A 27250-nucleotide genomic window follows, 5' to 3' on the forward strand; every position below is an offset into this window, starting at 1 on the left:
ATTTTTGGGGGACTACAATGTAAATTGGGCCGATAAAAAGGGCAAATTAAAACTGAAATCTGTAATGGATAAACATAAATATAAGCAGTTGATTGATAAACCCACTCGCATCACTAGGACGAGTGAAACTCTTATAGATCTGATTTTCACAAATAGACCCGAGAGAGCAATAAAAACATATAATCTTATCACTGGACTTTCAGATCATAATATGACCTTGATTGTAAGAAAACTAACAGGAAAACGTCTGGTTCACCATAGTAAAACGGAAGGTCGAACCTCAATGACAGGAATTCCTAGGGCGAACATAGGTAACTTTGAACACGATTTAATGGAAATAAACTGGGAATGTGTAACTAGAGAACAGGACTTAAATAATAGTGTAACGCCTCAATTTTGGGCAATTTAATAAATAAATACACCAAAACATGAACAAGTAGGGCAAAGAATATTCTCTCCCCTGGTTTAATAATGACATCTTCCAGCTCGCTAAAAAGCAAGATCTCGCTCTTAAAAAGTCTCTAAAGACAAAAAACACTACTGATTACCTGCTCTTCACAGGTTTGAGGAACAAAGTGCTGTCTGAGCTAAGGAAGGCCAGGAGTAACTACTTCCACAAACGTATTGAAGAGGCCAATGGCAACAGCTCTAAGCTATGGCAGCTCAACAGAGTAGCAGACTCTAGTAGGCATAAACACGCTAAAATATTTTTTTGAAAGTAAACAATGGCATTGTGGATAACAATGTGGCCATGGCAAATGCTTTCAACAATTTTTTTATTAAGTCTGTAGAGGAATTTTCTAGTAATTTCAGATCCACTGAGTCACCCTATGAGGAGACTCACAATGCTTATCCAGATGATTTCCAAATCAAAGAGGTGTCTAGTGATGCAGTAAAAAAATGTATCGCAAACATGAGTAGCTCAATGTCAAAGGACATCCACGACTTATATGCTGAACTAATTTAAAAAAATCTGACCTGCTTACTAGAGCCTATCACTTACTTAGTTAACTTATCTATAAAAACAAAAAGATTCCCAGAGAGCTGGAAAACGGCAATAATTGCCCCGATCCACAAGTCAGGGGACAAGGACTTGGCTAGCAATTATAGACCCATTGCTCTTCTTCCTGTTGTCTCAAAAATATTAGAAAATATCGTTGCCATGCAACTAACTGAATATTTGGAGTCTAAGCAACTACTGCACCCACAGCAGTTTGGATTTATACCCAAACATTCTACCGAGACAGCTAACTGTTACTTACTTGACAGGTTCAAAGGTCTACTGGTGAGGGGACAAGTTGCGTGGACAGTGTTCTTGGACCTAAAAAAGGCCTTTGACACTGTCCATCATGGAGTCTTGTTGTCTAAGTTAAAACATTTCAAAGTGTCAGCAGAAGCTTCACAGTGGTTTAAGTCATATCTGGGAGGGAGACAGCAGTGTGTCAGGGTCAATGGGGAGAAATCATTGCTGCTCCCCAATAACATGTGAGTGCCCCAAGGGTCGGTACTTGAACCACTGCTATTTACTATGTACATTAACGATCTTCCTAATACCTGCCCAGGCGTTAGCTGCCAAATGTATGCTGATGACACTGTCATCTATACATCTGCTAAAACAGCCAGCATGGCAGCTGTGCAGCTGACACAGGAATTAGAGAACATCTCCAACTGGCTAGAGTCATCACAATTAACTTTAAATGTAAAAAAAAACAGTTTCAATGTGTATCTTCATCCGCAGCAGGCCTGCTGCTGATACCTTTGAGGTACGCATCAAAAATTAAACTCTTATGGAAATGGGTGAAGTAAAATACTTAGGAATAATCTTGGATAAAAACTTAAAATTTGAAAAACAGGTAAAGCATATATGCAAGAAGGTCAAACCAAATCTAAATTGTTTTCGTCATATTAGAAGGGCCCTATCAGCTAAAACTGCACAGCTGTATATGCATGCTATGATTTTCTCACACCTATCATACAGCATCACAACATGGTCACTCACAATCCTCTCAAACTGTCTTAAAACCAATAACATCAATATACAAACAGGCTATAAAAATCATGGATCAAAAACCATCAATTTGTGGTGTCCTAAAAAACCTTTGAATATTTTGTATTTATTTCTACTATCAAATTGTTTTTTAAGTGTTTACAGGGTCATGTCTCACCTTTGTTCTCTGGACTGATAGTTAGACTTCCGAGCTCTGGTAGAGCAACCACTCGCGCCTCAACAAGTGGTAACTGTGTTGTTCCCAGGTGTAACAACACATTCGGACAGTCTGCCTTTTCAGTAAAGGGAGCTAACTTGTGGAACTCCTTGCCTACGGTCTTAAAACTAGAGACGGATGGTAATGTGTTCTATAGAGGTCTCAAACTATGGTTGAAATCAGATCAACTGTGCTCACATGTATAGCTCCTGACGGTCACGAGAATGATTATGTTTACTTTTGTACTGGAGGTTATGTAATGTACTGTACATTTCACTTGAATGTACTTCTTATTGAATGTACTTCTTATTTTTAGATTGGGTGTTCTTTTAACTTATTTTCAGAAAAGTCTCCTATGGACAAGTGGTGAAAACTAGCACTCGTGCTAACACACTGTAAACGATGCATCTACAAGTTGTACAATTGTGCAATGAGCAATGTGATTGTTATGTCCATATCAAATAAATAAACATAAACCTCCCTCCCCCCGTTCTGCAGAGCCATACAGCCCAGCTGTGTGGGTGATGATGTTCGTCATGTGCCTGACCGTGGTAGCCCTCACCGTGTTTGTCTTTGAGTACTGCAGTCCTGTCGGGTACAACCGCAGCTTGGTCAGCGCCAAAGGTGAGTCGCTTCACCACATCGTGACACGTTGTGAGCTTGTAATAATCAAAATATGCACTAGTAACTAAAGTTTAAAAAAGAATTGCAGTGGTGTAAAAGTACAATATTTGGACCTGAAATGTGTAGTAGTAAAAGTATTGAAAATTGGAAGTACTCCAGTAAAGTAAAAATACAGTGCAGTACTTGAGTAAATGTACTTTACTACTACATTAGACCACTGCGTCTGCTACTGTTGCATAAACACTCCCTCCCCTCAGACCCCGGAGGTCCCACCTTCACCATCGGGAAGTCGGTATGGCTGCTGTGGGGCATCGTCTTCAACAACTCGGTGCCCATCGAGAACCCCAAGGGGACCACCAGTAAGATCATGGTGCTGGTGTGGGCCTTCTTTGCCGTCATCTTCCTGGCCTCCTACACCGCCAACCTGGCTGCCTTCATGATCCAGGAGCAGTACATCGACACTGTCTCTGGACTGAGCGACAAGAAGGTACTTATACACAGTGGGCGCCTAAACATTGTCTCCAAAATGTACAAAAAATACATTTTCTCCTTTGTATTTGCCTCTGGGGGGGGGGGGGGGAAACTGAACTTGATTTGGCCTTTCTCAGTCCACTTATCCCGGGTGCTTCTGTGCTTTTTCCTAACAACAACACATGCAACTAACTGTCCAGTAAGTTGTACACTCTCAGATTTAGAGATGGATACACTTAACACTGATTATTTTACTTTTTGTTTGTTTGTTTGTCTGTCTATCAGGTTAGGGTTAGGAACAGTTCAACTTCCAGCGGCCAAGGTCAACTTTAAGCATTGTAAGCTTCAGCAAAAACAAATATAAAAGGCCTATTCTATGTGCATGGAGCATGGTGTTGTGCAAACACAATACTTTCAGTATTGCACCAAGAGCTACCAGCAGCCGGGAATACAAATGAACTGACTGGCAGAACTGGCAGTTTGTCTGTTTGTTTGTTGGTTTTTTGCCAACTAATTGAAATTCACCTGGCCGGGAATACCTTCTTCTTCTTCTTTTTTTTGTAAATAACATTAACCACTTGAACAACAGCATGCATATTCTGGTGGGAACATTAGCCAAAAATAGAAGATCACAAGGCACACATCTTTTAGTTTCCAAATAAGGGACGACTCCGTGTTTCAAGGGACGGGTTAGCATTGGCAACCCTAAGAGAAAGTGATGAGGGAAAACGAGTCCTTTTATACTTCAGTCAGGCACTCTGATCCAGGCGATATTGTAGTTGGCTCTCGTTGTGTTGCTCAGCTCCTGTGATGCCCCAGAACGGCGCTTCTCAAAGTGGGGTCTGGGTACTTGACATGAAATTGACTTTCAATGTTTACTGTCTCTGAGACAGCATGGAATGAATGAATGAATGCCTGAATGAATGAATGAATGAATGCATGAATGAAATGGCATTGTGAAATGGATGTTCTACAGTACATGCTTGGACAGGAGGAGGCTGCAGAGATGGAGGGCGTCTGATCACTGGACAAGCTGTTCAGAGATGTGCTGAGCATGTGAGAATGACTGATGGTCTGATTAAACAGACTGCGGAGATGAACCATTAGGACGGCGGCCATGATGTGGCTGGAGGGCAGGAGGAGGAACATGGAGCTCCTTTCTGACTAATGACATATATATCGTTGTCGTCTCTGACTGTCGGGTGGAAACCTCGTGCTGTATGTCCAATACTTTTCAGGATTCAAATTCATAGCAAAAGTAGCAGCTCGGAACTTGTGGATCTACTACTTTTGATAGTTTTGTGTGACGCTCTAGTATGATCACGTGAGGGTGTTGATCCTAGGGTTGTCAGGCCGCGGGCAGCTGTGCGGGCGTGCAGGCGGGCTTGTGTGTGCCAAACATAAATCAACGATGAATCAATGCGGCATTCATTTACGAAAGCAGTTGAAAATAAAAAGTTCTGCCAGACAACAATGGTATTTGAACAGCATTCAGCCAGACTTGGTCAGGGACAGGAAGGACGGCGTATTGTTTGCCCAGCTGTGCGGGGACATCTCAGCTAGAGATAATTAAAATGAGACACGTGGACTGGTGAGGAAAGTGACCTTGCGTCAAAGTGTTTCTGGGGACAGTTTGAGGAAGACATCGTAGACATCGTACTCGGGGTCGATGCGTCGATCCCCATCTAATGGACACTTCCATCGTGAGCTACGTCCTCATGTATGGAGAGTGAGTCCTTGTGGTATACACACTAACACATCATGTTGGTACCATGTTAGTGCCCTCCCTGTCACTCTTTTATAAACACAACAGACCCTCTCTCTCAATGTAATCCGTTTTGGGGGTTTTTTTGGGTGGGGGTGCCCCACACGTAGGGACGGGACTGTCGGTGTCAATGGAGTTGCGGCATATTATTATTAAGAGGAGTGTAGGATGATATTACGAAAAGGAGCCACTCGCGCAAACCTTGGCCCTGCAACCTCGGTGTGTGATTGCATTCCATTGCAATTTCTCATGACGAACTAACGGAGAGAGACTCCCTCCCCCATCACCTCTGGAAAGTAATCTAGCCCTGATATGAGGGTGCAGCAGAGGTCTGTGTTTGTATGTAAGGATGGAAGATCCCTCCATTCACGAAGACAAGGTTTATTGCAAAGGCAATCTCCATTATGGGTTTAATATTATACTCTAGTCGAGTGGTTGTCAAAATAGTTGTGTCGAAGGTACACCAGAGGGCAAATCAAACATGTCGAGGCTCACAGAGTCACCGGTATTCATAGCGAAAACTGCCTATCTACAGGCTCACAACACACTTGCCGATTCGTTTTGCATGCACAGTTTTGCAACAATGGTGGTTGTCACAAAATGAACTACAGTATACACACGTCGACAATATACTATATTCACACAGCGGCCGTTTTTTATACAGTAAATATTAAATAAATGCTTAAACATGTAGCTAGGTATAATGTTAGAGTCCACAGAAGTGAAGGTTTCAAGCCTGATTTCTCAACTCACTGTGTTCTGCAAGACATTACTCTATAAGCCAAAACCTCTCCAAAACTGATCCAAAACTGGTGGGTCAATCTGAACAACCAATATGTCAGTTTGAAGCTATGATTCCCTGCTTCCACATGACATGAGGAAAATCACACCCGTGTGAAGTGAGGGGCGCTCTTATCATCTTACAACATCGAGGACAAAACAAACACAGATTAAACAAACATTAAACTCTGTTCATTGTTAATGGCATTTAATGTTTGTGTTAGTGACAAAACAAACATTAAACTCTGTCCATTGTCAATGGCGTTTTTAATGTTTGTCTAAGGAAAAACAAACATTAAACCTGTATATAGGAGGGGCTAGTGCCCCTCAAAAACAAAGGAAAAAAATCAATGACTTAGCCTAGGTCAGAAATGGTCACGAATATTATTGTGGACTTGTCTCATGGTGCAACAGTGTGCTTCCACACAACGTATGGGGAAAATGTACCCCGCCACCACGCCCAACCCTCCCATCACCAGCTAATTAAATAGGCCAGGCACTGGTCTACTCAGAAACAATGCAAGTTGGAAATGCACGCCCCACCCGGTTATGCAATACCAGTTGCACCCACCTGTCTGTCTGTCTATCTGTCTGTCCGTGTCTCTGTCATGGTCATATATAGCCTGGCTAATAAGCCAGACTCAAATCACACTGTCAATTTTTTTTTGCCAACGGCTGATTCGGTCTGGCTTATTAGCCAGGCTAGGTCATATAGGCTATGGGGTTCTGTCAGGTATGCTCAAATATGTCCACGTCAGTCTATGACATCAGTACTCAGTACTATGCCGCCATATTCGTAAGCCTAAACGGGTTGTGGCGCTTATAACCATGCACGCTCCACTTATAACCATGCACGCTCCACTTATAACCATGCACGCTCCACTTAGTTATAACCATGCACGCTCCACTTATAGCTCCACTTATAACCATGCACGCTCCACTTAGTTATAACCATGCACGCTCCACTTATAGCTCCACTTATAACCATGCACGCTCCACTTATAGCTCCACTTATAACCATGCACGCTCCACTTATAGCTCCACTTATAACCATGCACGCTCCACTTATAACCATGCACGCTCCACTTATAACCATGCACGCTCCACTTAGTTATAACCATGCACGCTCCACTTATAGCTCCACTTATAACCATGCACGCTCCACTTAGTTATAACCATGCAGGCTCCACTTATAACCATGCACGCTCCACTTATAACCATGCAGGCTCCACTTATAACCATGCACGCTCCACTTATAACCATGCAGGCTCCACTTAGTTATAACCATGCACGCTCCACTTATAACCATGCACGCTCCACTTCTGTGGCCAACGCAAAAGTGCCTCTTGCCTAAAGTATAGTGTCTGACCGTGACGGAGGCCCGCCGTCTCAAGCGAACTTAAGCCATGTGAGGCACCACCAAGCCAAATAAAGCAAGCGAGTTGCTGTGTGTGTGTCTAGTGGCTACTGGACAATCATATCTCCTATCGTCTATGGACCTTTTAATGTTTGTTCAGATCCGACCAACTTTCACACTTGTGAAGAAAAAAAAAACACTTGTGTGAAGTGAGGGGCGCCTCACTTCTTATAATCAAACTTTTCCACTCTTCAAAAAACTCCCTTGAGTCCTTTGCGATATGCAGTTTGAAATCAATTGTAAACTGTATATGAGCATGCTTATACATTATAGGCATATCAATCGTATTGTCGTTCTGGACAACCGCCAATCCGACTGACTCGACGTTAGGCACAGCACTCGCTCGGGTTTGAACTCAATCGGTCGGACGTTTCGTGAGAATTGTGAACTACACGGACAGAGAGTAAGATTTTGCTTTGTCAAAGGCAAAAAAACACCTTAATCCAAGTGGCAGATGCCAAAAAGGAGTGGTTTTGTGATTTTTGCCGCGGGCGCCATCATCTGAAATCGTTTTGTGCCAGAGAACCACAGCAAGGCACACTGCACATTGCACAAGGTTCATTTTATGAACACTGCATCGTCTAAATCACAAAATTAGAAATGCAAATTAACACGGGGAAATGCTAACGAGATAATTGACTAAACAGCACTTCAGGGCATGGTGGGAATCAGACGATAGCATGCCTGGTGTGTGTGAGGTACTTTTGTACAAGGGTGCTTTTACTTTGCTAGAGTATTCCATGTTTTCCAGTATTCCACTTCAATTATTTGACCTGTCTTTAGTTACTTTGCAAATTTAGATAATGTTTTACAAAACACAATACAATACATTAAAGCTGCTATAAGCAATGATTTATTTTTATTTATGTTTTTTGGGGGGAGATTCAGACAGCCAGCAATGAGTAAAACACTCCCAAAACATTGTAGTCTCTGTGACACATCTAGGGGCCACAATCTGCATTCAAATATGTTCCTAGAAGCTTTGTAATTGGTCGAAAAAAACCCGGTCAAAATGACCAATCAGGAAGTAGGCAGGCAAATTGACCAATGACAAAGCTTCTTGGAAAATCTTTGAATGCAGATGTGTCACAGAGACTAAAGGTTTTTTGGAAGCGTTTTACTCATTGCTGGCTGTCTGAATACCAAAAAAAAGAATAATAATAAAAAAGGTCAATTGAATTTTGACATATTATTGCTTATAGCAGCTTTAACCGCTTTCATACTTCAGCTAGTCTAAGATAGCTGATCTTACAGGCTCACAAAGCTTGCATATCTGCTATAAAATAAAAATAAAAAAACATGTTTGACACTGACACATTTAGAAAGGTCAAAGTACTTTTACTTCGGTATATGAATAATTTTGCATTTCTCTAAACTTTTGATGCAGTTGTTTTACTACTATTCCTGCATTGTGATATTGCTACTTTGAGTAAAAATAAAAGAAGACTCTTCCACTGCCTGCCTGGCGTGTTGTGTGCCAGCCAGGTTGCTCAGTTTGTCACTCAGCGCTCCTCAGCCTGCAGGCCCCGGGGCCAGCCTTCCTTTTGGAAATGACAAAAAGAAGAGAGGAGAGGGATCACGTGGAGCACATTAAGCACTGGGGGGACTGGAGGGGAGTAGAACAGAAATGACACGCTCACATGCCACTGTGCTGTGTGCTGTCACCATGCACACCTATAAAGGCCTCTGTCACTGTGCTGTGTGCTGTCACCATGCATGCACACCTATAAAGGCCTCTGTCACGTGAGAGGCATGCTGAAAGACGCAGTGGGGGCTGCTCAATAATCCCATCAAACTGACTTATACTTTTCACATGACATGAACGCTGTGAGACAGAACGACGTGATGATAAATCTATCATTTATACGTGTTCCATCTGTGCCTCTCTCTCTCTCTCTCCACCTCTCTCTCTCTCTCCACCTCTCTCTCTCTCTATCCCCCTCTCTCTCCTTCCCCACCTCTCTCTGTCCCCCTTCCCCCGCCTCTCTCTCTCTCTCTCCACCTCTCTCTCTCTCTCTCTCTCTCTCTCCCCCTCTATCTCTCCTTCCCCACCTCTCTCTGTCCCCCTTCCCCCGCCTCTCTTTCTATCTCTCTCTCTCTCTCTCTCTCTCTCTCTCTCTCTCTTTCTCTCTCCCCCTCTATCTCTCCTTCCCCACCTCTCTCTGTCCCCCTTCCCCCGCCTCTCTCCCTCTCTCCCCTACAGTTTCAGAAGCCTCAGGAGCAGTACCCGCCGTTCCGTTTTGGTACGGTCCCAAATGGCAGCACGGAGCGCAACATAAGGAGCAACTACCCGGAGATGCACTCCCACATGGTCAAATACAACCAGAAGGGTGTGGAGGATGCCCTCAACAGCCTCAAAACGGGGTAGGCCTCTGCCACGTGACGGCAAAAACACATGCACCATGTTTGGGAAACTGTTCTAGGCAGTAACTAGAAAATTGTGTGTGGTTGCCGCAGTGGCTTACATATGCCCCTCCCACTAATATTGACAGCCAATTACAAGGTCAAGTTACCCCTGTGATCATGTGTAAGTATTGTGTAAGAGGGGATTTTCCCCCAAAACCATGTTTTGGCTACAAATGGTTAAATTTTTGCGCATTTGCGGCGCCCCCTATGGACGAAAAAAAGCCCTCCCAGTAATTCTGCCAGCCAATTACAATGTCACGTCACCCCTGTGATCATGCGTAAGTAATTCCTGAGGGTATTTATCCCTGTGATCATGTGTAAGTAATTGGGGAGGGGATTTAACCCCCAAAATTCATGTTTTTGCGACAAATGGTTACATTTCTCGCATTTGCGGCGCCCCCTATAGATGAAAATGGAATTGCTTTTAGAACTTGGTTGATTGAACCACCCCGGACAAGTGATTCAAATTTGGGATGGATTGGACATTCCATTCGTGATTTATGGCATTCTTTGTGATATAGGCCCATCCTACTAACTTCGGACGACGATTGTGGCCGAACGATACGCACTATCAAAATTCCGCCGCTCGAGTTTTCATCGAAAAGGTCCAGAGATCACGTGTACAGATTTTTGTGAGATTTGGACAAAATCTGTAGGAGGAAAAGCAAAAAGTGTGTTTTGGACAAAATTCAAAATGGCGGAAAATATATCATGGCGGAAATGGGCGTGGAGAGATGCGTCATGACCCAAGGAATCCAGGGAAAAAATAATTTTGATTTTACGACCTACGGTTCAAGAGTTATAAGCCAAAACGTAAAGTTATAGCGCCACCATGAGGCCGACCGATACAATTATAAAATTATAGGTTAAATAATTGTAGTGATAAGTATGAATTTATCCTCCAAGTTTTGTAACTATAGTGATTACAGTGTCCGAGGAAAAAATACTTGAATGTGAATTTTTGCATTTTCCCATTCATGTCAATGGGAAATTTTTATTCACTAATAAATTCATATCAATTAAACTATACAACATTTCTCTTAGCAAAACACAAGCACACGATTCCCGATTTTTCCGGTCAATTTGACATATGGCTCAAGTGCGTACAGTCTCGTAACGGTTGTGACTAGTAGTGCGCCAAACTTTGTCTTACTCCAGTAAAATACGGAAAGTGTTACAGTTACTAGAGTCTGGTTGCCCTTTGGGCAACCACACTAATTATAACTCTGTCTCTCCCTCTCTCTCTCTCTCTCTCTCTCTCTCTCTCGTAGGAAACTGGACGCGTTCATCTACGACGCAGCGGTGCTGAACTACATGGCGGGCAAAGACGAGGGCTGCAAGCTGGTGACCATCGGTAGTGGGAAGGTGTTTGCCACCACTGGCTATGGCATCGCCCTGCAGAAGGAGTCTCGTTGGAAACGACCCATAGACCTGGCTCTGCTCCAGTTTCTGGCTGACGGTATACAGTATTATATTTATTTATTTACTTTATTTAGACGGGACAGAGCATATTAACCCATTCTGACCGGGCACCCATTTTGGTGTTGGCATCATGTTATGCTTTAGCTATTGAAAATTATATTGCGGTGTAAAAGTTACAAATAAAAATTCAGAAATTCTAACATTTACATTGAGTAACAGTACAGAAGTATTGGTATCAAAAGTACCAAAAGTAGAAAGTACTAATTATGCAGAATGTCCAGTTTAACAAGTTTTCAAATGTATAAAATGTATAAAAATCTTTTGAAAATAGCAGATCTACAAGTTTGTATATCGGCTATTTTCAAATGGCAGATATAGGGCTGAAGTGGTTAATGTGTTGTAATAATAAAAAAATCTACAAAGTAACTACTATTAACTAAAGTTTTAAAATAATTGTAGTGGAGTTAAATATTTGCCTCTGAGATGTGATGGAATAGAAGTAAAACGGAAGTACTTTAGTAAAGTAAAAGTACCTCAAAATTGTACATAAGTACAGTACTTAAGTAAATGTACTTAGTTACTTTCCACCCCTGGACCTTGATCATAATTAAGCCACGCCGACATTAGTCTGAGATTTTTGAGATAAATATAGATCAAGATAAATATATTGAGATAAATATGGCCGTTCAGGCTGATATGCATGGCCTTCAACTTGATAACCTTGGGCTAGGATGAATTCCCAGAGAGTAATGAGTTCACCACATACCCATAAAGCGGTATTTAGTCACAAAGAAACAAGACAATATTCTAGTAGTATTTCAATATTTCCATTGTTCTATACGTTATTCTCCACTACATCTCAAATATCGCACTTTTTTTTTTAAATTGTTATTTATAACCCACTAAAATTTTTTGACAGCTTTAGCTTGTTTTCAAATAAATGAACTGGAGTAAAGTAAAGTGGAGTAAGAAGAATTAAAGTATTGAAAATTGCAGAAATGTAAATAAAAAACCTCAAAAATGTTATTTAAGTACAGTACTTGTGTACTTAGTTACTTTACACCTCTGTGAACCAGTAAAGATATACATACTAGGTGACTCACGAGTTGCGGTGCCGCCGCGCGCATTGCCGCCCCCTGCAGGTGACACGCAGAAGCTGCAGACGGTGTGGCTGACGGGCATATGCCGCAACGAGAAGAAGGAGGTGATGAGCAGCAAGCTGGACATCGACAACATGGCGGGGGTGTTCTACATGCTGCTGGTGGCCATGGGCCTCAGCCTGCTGGTGTTCTCCTGGGAGCACCTGCTCTACTGGAAGCTCAGGCACTCCGTACAGAAGTCTGAACGCCTGGACTTCCTGCTGGCCATCAGTAGAGTAAGTGTCGCTCCATCCGCTCCTGTTTGGCGTTCTACACTATACAGCACTGTTTTCCCAAACTGTGGGTCGACGACGGGACCCATAATAATGTGGATCGTGGTGGACACATTGTTATGGGTTCCTTTATTTTAATTTTTTGTTTCCTACGTTTTGTTTTTGATTATTATTTCAAAACTTTTTTTTTTTTAAAGAAATGCCCAAAGAAGCATAATTATTATGGGCAGTACAGAATTCATTCCATGTTGATCTGACCCCCAATGCCAAAGCGCCAGCAGTCTGTCCTCTGCCGTCACCAGGCGGATGTATGCACACGACATCGCCCTCAGTATAACATAGTTGAACCACATCAAATATTACTAAATCCAACTGCAGCCTCGCCCGTCCAAATTACCATCTTTTTAATTTGATTTTATTTTGCCTTTATTTTATTTTTTACGAGAAATATTACCATTTCTAATAATGTACTTTACAAGGTTTGGGGCCTGGCCAAGAGAGCAGCATAAAAATGTTCACATAAAAAATGTCAACATAAAACAGCAAAGATTTAAAAAGTCCATATGAAAGGAACAGGCTTAAAACAATCTGCACATTTCATCAAATAATCATTTAGCAGTCGGATTTGGAAATGGGTCCCCAAATAATTGGAAAAGAAATACACTACTAATTATAATATAACATTAATGTATAATATCAACAACAATAATAACATGTCATGGTATTTGGTTATTCAATACCTTATTTTGTATCATATGAATAAATGGAACACAGTATGCTACATTAGTTGAATTCCATCTGGAACATAATCGAATGGCTTGGTCATTAAAATAAACACACGTGCTCTGAAAATGCATGCTAATCAGATGGGTGGACTGTGGATGCTTTGAGATTCTCAAGTGGGCCCTGATGCAGAAATGGTTGAGTATTACTGATTACCAGGACTAGGGGATTGCAGTGGTCAAGGAAGAATTAATCCTGTTTGTATATGCTTGCACGATGCTTGAAAGAATTTAGTTTATCTAGAGCCCACACCAAGATGAGCATACAGAAACACATTAAAATCACTTAGCGGTCCAGGCACCTGGGCTCAGTAGCCTGACAGAGCATCTCGGATTCTTCTTGTTGAGTCAAAACAAGCTTGATTTATGCCTCATTTCTCTAAACGATATGATCCCTGTTTACAAAATGTATATGTTTTGGGTGAATTAAATAACATTTGCAGGACCTGTTACATAGTGAATATTCACTTCCTGACCCTAGGTTTCCGAGTGAAACGGCTTTCAGAATAAGATGGTTCACCATAGAAAATGACAATTCACAAAGCAGATGGGGGTGTTGGCAGTAAAGAGTACAATATTTGAGTATCTTTTCCACCACTGGCGTAAACACACACCCACTGTTGCCCTCTCCTTCAGTCTTCTCATTGTGCACCTCATGAGCAGCCAGTGGATTTATCAAGATAAGTACAAGGCAACACGCACACCACCTGTCTCCTCTGTGGTACAAGCAATCAAATCCCCCCAAAGATCCAATTTCTAAAGGGGGGAGGAAAAAAGTGAATTTCCGCACACACTAATCACCTCAGAATTGATTTATTGATAAAGGTCGACGTTTCGGTGGCAAGGACCTTTCTCGAGACAGTGGATTTATCAAACCAGGGCTTCAGAGAGTAATGCGTATATGTCCACGAAGTGGCGAGATGAAACCGTTACGAGTCTGTTTTGGAGAATACCAAAACGTTGTGCGGTTTACCACTGAGCCTGTCAAGAGAATCACCACAGAACTTTAGAGCTACGGGTTATTCCAGGTTTAAAGTGTCACGAGTAGAGCTGTGATCCGTGAGGATTTTAACCATTCTGGTTACCTTAAGGATTCCCTCTTAACGGGCCGATTCCTTAACGGTTCCCTTTTCATTCCTGATTTCCTATAAATAAAATAAAAATGACTTTTTTTTTGTCTTCAATGTTTGTGTTTAGTACACACTTTTGTCTTCAATGTTTGTGTTTAGTACACACTTTTGTCTTCAATGTTTGTGTTTACACAATGTTAGTGTTTACACAAACACTCAAAGCTGGTATCATATGAATAAATGGAACACAGTATGCTACATTAGTTGAATTCCATCTGGAACATAATCGAATGGCTTGGTCATTAAAATAAACACACCTGCTCTGAAAATGCATGCTAATCAGATGGGTGGACTGTGGACGCTTTGAGATTCTCAAGTGGGCCCTGATGCAGAAATGGTTGAGTATTACTGATTACCAGGACTAGGGGATTGCAGTGGTCAAGGAAGAATTAATCCTGTTTGTATAATCTTCCCATGCTTAAATAATTGCTTTTAATCCTGTTTTTATAAGCTTGCACGATGCTTGAAAGAATTTAGTTTATCTAGAGCCCACACCAAGATGAGCATACGTTTGTGTTTACAACCCTTTGTCTTCAATGTTTGTGTTTACACACTTTTGTCTTCAATATTTGTCCCAATATTTGGGATAGCGCCCCTCAGAAAAATCACACCCATGTGAAGTGAGCGCTCTTATCCGTCATCGTACATCATCTCATTCCGGCCAATCACAATTTGTGTCCTCACCTTCTTCTTCAAGGTTTGTGTTTACACAATGTTTGTGTGTGCACAAACCCTCAAAGCTGGACTATAATTTTTTATGAACACTATAGTGCATACATATTATTGTAGTGGTTCTCAAAGTCAGGCACAGGGTTCCTCTGGGTTACTTGAGGGGGTTCCAAATGGACCATTACATGTAAGTCTGAGAGTGTACAAATGGAACCAAATACATACCTATATACAGTAATTTGTTATTTGGGGTCCCCCAGGGGTCAGTTTGGGCCCCCCTTCTATTTTTATGCTATAGAAAATCTATTTGATCTACATGCACACCCTGTATACATATAAAAATATATATAAAATGCACCATTTACCTGTGGATCTGCTATTGTCGCCGAATGTCCGCCTATTGTCCGCCTGTTGTCCCTAAATGTTTGCCTATGACTGTGATATGCCTACAACGGGGAGGACATGTCCATGTGTCCATGTGTTTAACTCTGACGTCTTGTCTCTGCAGGGCATCTACAGCTGCTTCAACGGGGTGGAGGAGACGGACCGCAGCAGCAGCCTGCAGGACCCCGACGTCACCACCAACTACACCCAGGCCAACATGCTGAAGATGCTGAAGACCGCCAAGGACATCGTGTCCTCTGCCCGCGTAGAGAACTCGCTGGACAACGCCACCAAGACCATCGAGAACTGGAGCCGGGGGGGCAGAGGGCCGTGCGACAACATGCGTGTGGGCCTGCCGCCCCGTGCGGACATCGGCCACGTGGCCCACGGCCGCCTGCCGTACATCTCCAGCATCACGGACAACCACTCCCCGTACGCACAGCGGGCTCTCACGCCCACCTTTCCCGTCCACTACGACACCTGCACCCAGCCGCTGCTGGACAAGTCCCGCGCGGCAGCGAACCGCCCCATCACCGCGCCGCTCCGCTACACCCTGCCGGTCCGCAGCAACCAGCACGTGTTCGAGAGGACCCTACCCATCTCCAGCCTCAGCAGCCCTCACATTGCCATGCGGGAGCCGGCCACGCCCGGCGGCTCCTCCAACCCCCACCACGGCAGCAGGCTGTATGTGGACAGCCACGGCCGGCACGCCGCCTCCTCCTTCGTGCCCTACCGGGAGTTCCAGGTGCCCGACGTCTACATGGAGCACCGGGGGCCCCTGCGGAGGAAGTTCAGCTACCCGCCCGACTGCGTGAGCCGCAAGAAGAGGTCCCACAGCTATGTGTTCGATCCCCTGGACGCCAGGGTGCGGACGGAGTACGACGAGCCCACGGCCTGCCTCGCCGAGCTGCGGGCCAACCACCTCTTGGCCAACCACGCCCCCACCGCTGCCGCGTGCGTGTCTGGCCACTACCCCGGCGCCGGCGCCAGCTGCAACTCCTGTATGAAGCCCTACCTGGAGCCCGAGATGGACGACGTGCCCCTCCTGGGGAAGGACAAACTTAACCGCCGGCCGTCCTTCCTCAAGGCCACATGGGGCGGCGAGCGGATCCGGCAGGTGGACGAGACCAAGCCACCCGCCTCGGCCTCGCCGTCGGCCCGCGCCGTGGACATGCCCGACCTGTTCCCTCGCGTGGTTGCGGCGCCCGCCGGCGGCCCCGTCCGGCACCACCCACACAAGCACTACGGCAGCCTGGGCAACGACCTGTCGTGCTACCCGATGGCGGCTGCCGAGCCGGCCTACCTGGACCCCGCCCACATGGGCTCCTACCCCTACAAGCAGAAGCTCAAGTACTCCGAGTCCACGCGGCTGCCCTCCTACCGCGAAGCCATCCTGCAGAACGCGGCCGCGCTGCGCCGCTCCTCCTCCACGGTGGTGCACAGACACTACTCTGCCTACCTGAACTCCTACTCGGACCTCCCTGTGTACGTGGGGCCCCTGGCGGCTCAGGGGCCCCACGGCCAGTACTATGATGGCTCCAAGGACGTGTGCCACCTGCTGCACCCCTGCACCAGCCACTGCCCGAGCAGCACCATGGTGGTGCCCCGCATGGGCGACAGTCCGGTAGGGTATCAGAACAGAATGTTCGGGGCGTACGAGGGGGCGTGCGGTGGCAGCGCGCGGGACGACCCGGGTGGCTCCGGGGGGCGGGAGCGGAGGCAGGTGTTGGTGGCACGCAGAGTCAACAGTCCCTATGTGCCAAAGCCCTGGGGCAGGGTATCCAGCCTGGAATCTGAGGTTTGAGATTCCCCACACACAACCTCACCGGACCTCTGACAGCCGAGTCAGACTAAAGGCAGCAGCATACTCCAAACGAATCTCGGTCTTATGTTTTTTCCGGTTTCGTCTTCGGCAGGGCTCGTCGATCGGAGAAAAGTTGTTTGTAGACAAAACTGTTTTATACTCAGCTCCCACTAAAGTATTGTGCTTAGCAACAGCCACAGTGGCCACTGTTCCAGCCACTGTGTACAGAGCTGTAACAGTGCTTTTATCACCCGGATCTACTCTCGTTTTCTGCATCACCCTCTGGCAAGTTTGTCACAGGTTATCTCCTTTTTTGACAGGCTGTGTTTATGCTCACTCAGAGAGGGATTTTAGAGGCGCTTGTACTAACCTCCTCAGTCGGCAGAATCAAGCCTTTGGCAGAATGCAGAGATTAAAAACAAAACAAAGAAAATGCCCATCTTGAAACTTCTCCTGACCAATCGCACAAATGATGTTCAGCTAGCAGAGGGGTGCGGCTAGTTACGAAATCTCGGTGAACCGAACGACGGCAAAGCACTGCCTTAGTTCTCATGATGTCATTTTGCTCTTAATTGACCTGCCGAAGCTGAGAGAATGTTGGTGTTTGTTTGGAGTATGCTGCAGCCTTGATCTACTATGAGGAGGGCGATGACGCGGGGAGGACCCCTCGCGACAAGATGCAAACAAATAAATAAATAAAAACTAAACTCAATACCAACAGTGGACTTGAGAGTAATGAGTGCAATAATGTCTTTGGCAGCAGCATGATGTGATGTGAATGGACAGGATACTGACTTTGTCAAACATGAATACGCTAAGAAAAGAGAACAAGCCAACATTGAATAGTATTTAATACCTTCAAATTAACCTATAAATTGTTATTTAAAGGAATTTTTAAAAACTGTCTTGCTGTAATGTGAGACAGAATGACTTCTGGGAGACAATATACTGTAGCCTGTCATTGAATTTATGACATTTTTGTTTTTTTGTTGTTTTTTGTTTAAAGGTTTTATGACATTCATTTTCATTTATTTTTCTTTTTCATTTTTCTTTTAGGTTTTATGACCTCAATTACACCCAAAAAACCTGAACTTTGTACATTCAGTGGATTTTCTGTGGTCTAAAGTTTTCTTTGGGGTTTTTGGGGCCTTTTGAGCTACAATGAAAACAGGCAACACAGTGAAACAGTGACATCTGCTGGCAAATCCCATTGACATATGGGATTTGCAGTAAGTGATGTCACTTACTACCGGCAAATCAGAGCACCTGTTTAAGCCAGAAAACCCCAGATCACAGAAAATCTACTGAATGTTAAAAGTTCATGTTTTTTGGGTGCAATTGAGATTATAAAACCTAAAAAAAACAAGAACAATTCCAAAACCTTTTTTTTAATGTCACAATCCCTTTAAAAGAAAAACATGAAACATTTCTGTACCTTCCATTTCAATTTAGAGATTAAATTACTTGAGGGATTATGAAGGTTCCATACACACCAGGAGCGTTTATTCTTGTGCAATTCATTCATGTTCATTTCAGCTGGTTGTCATTCTAAAACGTAGCTGTGTGATCCGGGCTAGAAAAATATTAGTTGCGGTTTTCGGTTCCAGTTGGCATTGCTTTTGTGCCCCCACATAATGTGAATTAATTGGTTTAGTCTTGTTAGTCGCTGTACGAGTTAGAATAAAATATTATACTAAATGAAACGATGATACAAAACAACATTTATAAATGAGGGGAATGATTTTGTAGGTCCACCATTGCTGTGGGTTCCACCCGCAGTGGGTTCCGCCGTGAGTTATATATCCAATCTAGACCAGATCAGAAACCCCCAAAAAGAGTTGATCCCAGGCTACATTCACCCAGAAGGTCAAAATAACGTGGTGCATAATGTTATTTCTGAAACTGATTTTAAACAGGTCAAGCTGCATGAATGGTAGCCAAACTACCATACATGTATTCACTCACACTTTCTCCCCGGTATCAGTCTGGTCTCCGTCCCATAAAAAGGCAGATTGAAAAGTGGGCGTAAATAGCCAATCAGTGTAGCAACAAGCTGACGTCATCACAGTGCTAGCGTTAGTGCTAGTGCTTGAAAGATACCGTGCTAAAAAAAACAAGGTCAGTATAGTTTCAACTTTCTGTGCGTAAGTCTATATCTGAAATAACCACTGAAAGTTTTAAACCGGTCATTTTCAGATTTTTCCAGCTTCCTCATTTTGGGGAGGAGCCGCGAGTGAATCCACGCTATGTGTCTGGCCAAAGCCAGGCTACATGAAACGAGCATTGTGAAATTAACAGTTTCATGTGAAATATCCGCAGACACATTTTCCCAGTGCTTATTCATCACTGGGGATGGGAAACGATGATCGTTATGCTCGTTTAGCGTGATAAGCATAACGCAGAAATGCAGGAAACTGTTCGTCATAGACTGGACATGAGTTGCTTACACCACATTCCTCCGTCTATTCCAGATCTCTTTGCCAAAAATAGCTGATCCACATGCACACAACAGCTACTTTTGGCTTATGTTCCCTCCAGAATATTGATGCTGGGGTGCAAGTTGATAACAAGAGTGGCAGTGTAAGAGTATTAATCATATATAATTATCGCGATAACATCGTTAATCATCGACAAATTAATAGTTTTCACTCAAGATATTCGCTCCCATGCATTTTCGGATCGTTTTTTCATCATCACGCTCCAGGTGTGTAAGGACCTCAATTTTGCGATAAAAAAAACCAAAACAACAGAAATGTCTTCCAGGACCTTTTTGTAAGGACCAGAGGCCCGAGGCGGCTCTCTGCTTTCCATCGCCACTGAGGTCATTATTTTGACTTGGATTTTAAAAAGGGAAAAGGAAAATGCTAATAATAAAGTTGTCATGTGTATTTCCATTGTTAATACTCTACTCTTTAATAAAGAATAAGGCCGCCTCCAGGGCTGTTTGGAGTCGCATTTGTCCTCTATTTTAGCGATGTGCACTGGAAATCTGGAGTGTTCATGTAACCCAGCGCGGTTCCCAAACCTTTTTGGCCATGCACCCACTGTTACCTCCCGACCTAGCTGACGCTCTGCGATCTGCACATCTGCTATTGTTGAATAGCCAACGCTAACAATCGAAAAAGGACACTATATCCTTTACTGGATTTAATGGGTTAACTTCTGACAGTGTAAAAGTGGGTGCATTTTGACACAGAGGGTTAAATCAGCACTTTGGATTTCACTGTGTATGCAAAACCAATATTGTCTGACTGAATGTCAATGTATTCCATAAAGAGACATATACAGTAATTTAATTGTATGCATTCAATCAATTAATTCTTCAGGGGTTTGTTTTATTGTTTTTATTCATTATTCTTTTCTTTCTTTCTTTTTTGACGAGGAGATGAAATGCATGCATCTTTCTGTCATGGTTTTTATAAGAAAACATATTACGCCCATTCCCAAGTGAGCCAGCGTAGCAAAGCTCATTTCTTATGCTTTGACAGTCACAAGGTAGCTGCATGGGCTCACGCGTGCACACACACACATACACACACACACACTTGCTTTTTTTACACACGCTACCTTGGTAAAATAAACAAAATTGATGGACTCGATTCTTGAACACTACAATGGCTGTGTGAGTTCAACGAGCTACCTTAGGGCCCATACAGTATGACTGTCAATTATCAGGGGTCTTCAGAGAGAGGGATGAAGCAAGGATCCCTCACTCGTAGATCAAACGCTTTCATACATTTCATAAGGCTTCACACACTTGTTTGACAGCACTGTCAGTGTGTTACATTTGTTTGTTTATTTTCAGCCATTTAATAACTCAAACCCTCAATACTTATTTATAGTCTTTTTTACCTCTACAAGAAACCTCTGCCGAAAATAGAAGATGTGCAAGCTCACAACGCCTCGCAGTGCAAGGTGCTGTGAGCTTGTAGATCTGCTATTTTTGGTTCTCCTCATAGGGATGCGAGGGTTATTGGTAAAAAATAAAATAAAAAGTTAAAAGTAAAAATGAACACACAAAGATCCCCATATAGTAAATCTGAGGACCCCTAGGGGTTCCGAACCTCTTGTTGAAGACCCCTGGCTTACATAACAAATGAATGACAACGACCAGAGTCTTCTATGAATAGCTGTGCGCTTTGAAACGTATTGTCTCTCCATGCTTGGCATGAATTTCAAATTGACTTTTTGGAGCAGCCTTTTCAGTTAAATCAAAAGGCTGAATTTCCTGGCCATGCATTTATTCATCAACCCGAATGTCCGAAACCATTCAAGCTTAAGGTGCTTCGTTTCTTTGTTTTGTTTTTCTTATTTCCCAGGTCTCCTATGTAATTTGAACTCTACATAAATAAATGGCATCATAATTGAAGTAGTTTTCCATAATTCCATAAAAGAAAAGCTCTGAATTTTCACTGCCCCAAAAAGGCATTTTCAATTAACGCCAGACACGGAGAAACAATGCATTTCCAAATACACAGCTATAGAAGACTATGATCATTGTCATTCATGTGTTTTACAAGCACTAATGGATATGCACGCTATAGCATACCTATGCTGTTCTCCGTTTTATTTATCAAAATACCGGTTCTGTGTTGTGTGCAAGGGGCCAATGATATCCACCAAATATCCACCAAAGCATCACGTTTACAACAACAGCAGCAACACAATTTTACATCCACAAAAATAAACTATAGGTAAGCAGTGGTTCTACAAGTGTGGCTCAGGGTTCGCCGTTATGGGATCTTTGAAGTTAAAGTTTGAGAAGCACTGGTTTGTAAATGGTGAGTAAAGAAGTAGTGGAAAACGTATCAATACTGCAATGTAGAAATACTCCGTTACAGGAAAATGGCACATTCAAAATTGACTTGAGTAAAAGTACAAAAGTACCAATATGTAGGCCTACACACTGCTCATATATGCCATATGGCCAATTCCTGAAAATTGCAGTTAAGTAGGCTATTTAGTTTGCCACAGACAGGATAACAGAATCCATGGTCTCCCACCAAAAGCCAGTGATGCAGGCTGGACACCAAAGGATGCCTTTCTACACAGTGAAATCCTGTGTCTGTCCGTCCATCCGTCCATGCATCCATTTATAGTAGTATCTGCCTATCTGGTGGTGCCTCCAGAGGGTGCTGTGTTATTTCCCAGAGTGTCTGTTCTGTTAATCTTGATCTTATTGGTTGGGGCGGCCATTTTAGGTCACAATGTTATTGTTTCTCTGCAAGGTAGGTAGTAGTAAAATATCCACCCTCTCTGATTAATCCATGATATAAATTAAATTATCCATCCATGTTTTATTGACAAATATTATTGTCGGGAACTATATTGTTGTGCTGTTGGTGTTATTTGTAAAGAGTATTTGTAGCAGTTTAATGCCAGAGGCCGGTGTGCTATAGATCAGAGGTTCCCAACCACTGGTACTAGTACCACTAGTGGTACTTCTTCTGGTGGTACTCGGAGGAGTCATCCAAAAAAGGAGAAAAAGGACAAAAGTGGAATGAGGGGTGGCTCGTATCAATGGGCAAGGGGGGCTCAGCCCCCCCCCTATCCTATGGAGTAAAGATGATAAATTATTATTAAAATACTTTTATATTCTGGTATAATCTAAAGCAGCAACAGCATCAAATAGTTACAAGAAAAACACAAAATAGGTCAAAATGGGCTGATTTTTTACAGCCCAAAAGGCTTCCATTGGCTTTCATTGCGTTGAATGATTGACAGCTGCCAAGACACGCCTGCTTGGTTTACTTGCCATTGGGGCTAAAATCTCTCAGCCCCTGCAGAGCCAATAGAGGGCTGTGCTCAGCCCTAATGCCCGCCTCAGACCGTGAGGTCATTGGCTATTGACCAATCACAGCACCTGCTCGTTTGTGGTTGTTTATGATGTGAAATAATGGCGGTGGAAGTATTTTAAATGAAATAAGTTTATTATTTACTTTATAATCCGTTTTGTCCCGTGGAAAATTAAGTTAAGACACTGGGAGCATATAGTCCATTTAGCATAACAAAAGGAAAGGAGACAAAATACGTTTTGTGAGTTTGAAATTCTTCCTTGGCTGACCGCACACCCGGGACCGGCCGGACCCACAGAAAGGTATAGTGGTCTGCTTAATTTATCTCACAAAGTTAAGAAACATAATCCCTGGTTTAATCACATTGAAAGTGGCTCGAGCTCTCATTGAGTTGGGAAGAGAGAGAGAGAGAGAGAGAGAGAGAGAGAGAGAGAGATGGAGATGCCGTGTTTGTGTGCGTGTGTTAGTGTTGTTTCGGTGCGTGCGCACGTGCGTGCATGTGTGTGTGTGCCTTGCAAGTTGCTAGCATCTTATTCCATTTTGGTCGGTTGCGCCAGTTGCGCGCGCGTGCGTGTGTGTGAGTGTGTTTGATTCGTCTCGGCGCTTGTGTGTGTGTGTGTGTGTGTGTGTGTGTGTGTGTGTGTGTGTGTGTGTGTGTGTGTGTTTGTGTGCGTGCGTGCATGCATACTGTCATTAATACTCATTATTAATGACCGTATAATAAGAGCAGCTATCTGTACAAATACAAACAATGTTCAGTGGAGTGTTTGTTGTGGGCATGCACTTCTGTTGTTGTGGAGCACTTGCTGTAACAAAGTATAGGCCTGTAGTGTCATTGCTGTACTTTGATATCTGGTTGGAATATGATGCTATTGCTGCAGGTTGAACTAGTAGCATATAGTATAATGGATGTCTTATAGCCCCGCCACCCAAAATCACTGCCAGCCGCCTTCTGACCAAGCCATTGGTTGAAAAAGGCTCTCCAGCCGTGCTGAAATGAGCATGACAGCACACCTAGCCGTTAATAGAAGATTTGAGAACGGATTAATCACATTAGAAACATCATCAGTTGTGCTGATTAGTGATTAGACAGAGTTTTGTCAGAGCAGCAGCAATATTGGCTTAGGAATGGAACAAAAAGGGCAGGTATATGCTCATGTATTTAAACTTTTATCAGTTATTATGGTGCTACTTGGAGAGCCAAATATGTTCTGAGGTACGTGGTACTTCAGTATAAAAAAATTGGGAACCAATGCTATAGATGAATATGGTTAAAGTACAGGCAGCAGAAGCTATTCCTATTATTTGTTTGTTTTATATACTATGTTTACGTTTACATGCAGTTCTGTGAAGTTCTGACAGTATTGCTAAATTACTATTGTGAATAGTAAAAATCACACCCATGTGAAGTGAGGGGCGCTCTTATCATCGTAGATCATACATCATCATCTCATTCCGGCCAATCAGAATTTGCGTCCTCACCTTCGTCTTCAATGTTTGAGTTTACACAAACACTCAAAATTGTCCATTGTCAATGGCATTTAATGTTTGTGTTAGGACAAAGTGTGTGTTTGCACTAAAAGCTGGACCCCTCAAAAACACGCTGCTCGTAGTGTGTGTTAGCCGCAATTTGCAACTCTAGATTGGTGGTGGTGCAAACCACTTCCTTAAGTGTGTGTGTGGGTAGCTGGCTGGCTGGCTGGCTGGGTATGAGCACGAAAACAGCATGGTTGTTTTTCACCACCTGTGCGCAACCTAACACACACACAAACACACACGCACATATTAACTGTATATAATGATTTCAGGTGTGCCAGTACAGTACAGTACAGTACAGTGACAGTACAGTACAGTACAGTAGAGGGTACAGTAGAGGGGACCCCCACACGGTAACTCTGTCATTTCTCAACCATTTCGGACATGGGGCGGCTCGCCGGATCTACAGTTACAATACCCTCCATAGACTCCCCACTCATCCAAATTGCGTTTGCGATCTGCTTGTATTAAACAACGTTAAACTCACCAACATTGCAGCTGTAGAGAAAGCTTGAATTATACTCTTTCAATCTGCCAAGCGTTTGTTTCATAAAAATACACAGCAGACATATTATGAGCTACTTTCTTTCTAAGTGCTGGAGTTTGTGCGTACCACCTGTTTTGAATTTGCACATAATGGAGGAGGCAGAAGCGTGACCCGTTAATAAAAACGAGTGCTTCCAAACTCCAACACTTAGAGATAGAATCACCTGCACAGAATTTCTTGACATAAAGTAGCTCATAACAAGTCGATTTTTATGAAACAAACACTTGGCAGATCTAAAGAGAATAATTAAAGCTTTCTCTACAGCTGCAATGTTGGTGAATTTAATGTTGTTTAATACAAGCAGATCGCAAACGCAATTTGGATGAGTATTGCAACTGTGTGTGTGTGTGTGTGTGTGTGTGTGTGTGTGTGTGTGTGTGTGTGTTGTGATGTGCTAATTGCCTACATGGTGAAAAACCCTCATGTTAGCTTGTCAGGTTGGCCACACTGGGACACAGACACGCCTCCATAATATCATGGTGCATTAAAGATTGAGGCACCCCACACCCCCCGAGTTGAGGAGAAATGATGGCTGGCTGATTGCTGTGTAGATGATAAATGATTTAACATATGCAGATAAAATATCACTGGCGATGAAAGCACACACACACACACACACACACACACACACACACACACACACACACACACACACACACACACACAATAATCTTGTATTATACCTGTTGAAGGCATCAACATAAGTCATTTTGAATGCTAACTACGTAAATGCAAAGTGGCCATTATTCAAGATCACGTGTCATTTAGTGAAAGATTAGAATTCTGATGCACAATAAGAATAAATCAGGCACAACTCAAACCCTAACCAATAAACCATAAGCTCTAAATGTCTAATCCTAACCGTAACCCCAGCATGAAGATTGTAAAATGTACAATCATCTACTCTGCATTAACACAGACCATGGTAGTCAAACTATTTCATATCAAGGACCCCCAAATTGAAATGAATATGTAATTGGCCACGGACCCCTACCTGAAAATGACCCCCGAGAAGATTTGTGTTATTGTCAGATCTTAAAATGTTGCACACTCATAGCCACGATGCTGGAAGTTTATTAACAGAACCAATGTTTCGATAAGGTCTTCTTCAGGGAAACATGAACAGTCATTCCCTGAAGAAGACCTTACAGGTCGAAACGTTGGTTTCTATTAATACACTTCCAGTATCGTGGCTATGAGTGTGCAACCTTTTTCTTCTTTTTCATTGTTCATCGCCTTAGGCCTTTATCACCTCATTAATATTGGTGTGCGCCCTTCTCCTACCTATTTATCAGATCTTAAAATGTTCCTACTGCTGCTACAATAATAAATAGCGCCATTCATGACATGAAATGCAGCTCAAAGTGCTTTACAGAGCAATAAAGCAATACACAATGCTATAATCTATGCATAATGATAAAATACACACAATTGTGTCACTCTTAGGTCATAATGTGGTGATGAGTTGGGCAGCAGACACTGCAGCATTAGATGTGTGAAGAGGTGGGCTCCCCTGTTGCATTATAGATATATTAGAGTGTGATTTTGGTAGCTTTCTGTTTGTAAATGGGGAATAGACGCCTTAATAGACGACGTCACACTGATAAGCAACAGCATGCGTGCGCATAACGGCAGCAGAAGAACACCACCTCTCATAAGATGCAATGGAAAAGTTCTAACTGCACTCACGTGTAAAAAAATGCCCCATCAAACTCTTAGATGCTGTTTTTATCCCAGTGTGGAGGAAGAATGATTAGGATTTTTATAGTGATCTCTCGCCCTTGAAATATATAATCCATTGGTTTCTGTTGTGTTTGAACAATAATAGCAATTCAAAACAGTTGTCCTCAAAACCACACCTCCAGTCGCTGGCTACGAAAGGCTACGAAATACTAGAGCCAATGAAATATCAATACCCAAAATCCCGGCCACATGGCAGTGTTATGATGAAAATAGTGACCTGCCGAAATATGTGACCATGTGTTCACATAACTTACATGGAGGTCTTTAAATACGTGGCCTAGTGTTTCTACAACATTAGACTTGTTTGCGTGTAATGACAGAACTTACAATTGTTTTGGGGGTGCACTCTTTAGAGGCCCCTCAAAATGCGATTCTGTACTTGTTTCTCTTTTCTTATTT

The 27250-nt window shown here is 43.0% G+C and overlaps 1 protein-coding gene across 1 annotated transcript in view; it reads left to right on the forward strand.

Annotated features, from left to right (window-relative positions):
- grin2ca (glutamate receptor, ionotropic, N-methyl D-aspartate 2Ca) overlaps positions 1-17519 on the forward strand; it is a 142872-nt gene extending 125353 nt beyond the window's left edge. Inside the window, exons 9-14 of the mRNA XM_083780236.1 lie at positions 2703-2828; positions 3086-3315; positions 9465-9625; positions 10939-11126; positions 12232-12464; positions 15551-17519. Coding sequence (XP_083636362.1) covers positions 2703-2828; positions 3086-3315; positions 9465-9625; positions 10939-11126; positions 12232-12464; positions 15551-17230 — 2618 coding nt within the window. The 3' untranslated portion in view covers positions 17231-17519. The remainder of the gene's footprint in view (positions 1-2702; positions 2829-3085; positions 3316-9464; positions 9626-10938; positions 11127-12231; positions 12465-15550) is intronic.
- The last annotated feature ends 9731 nt before the right edge of the window (positions 17520-27250 follow it).

Source organism: Protomyctophum parallelum (genome assembly GCF_964188405.1).
Source record: "Protomyctophum parallelum genome assembly, chromosome: 13".
Taxonomy (NCBI): Eukaryota; Metazoa; Chordata; class Actinopteri; order Myctophiformes; family Myctophidae; genus Protomyctophum; species Protomyctophum parallelum.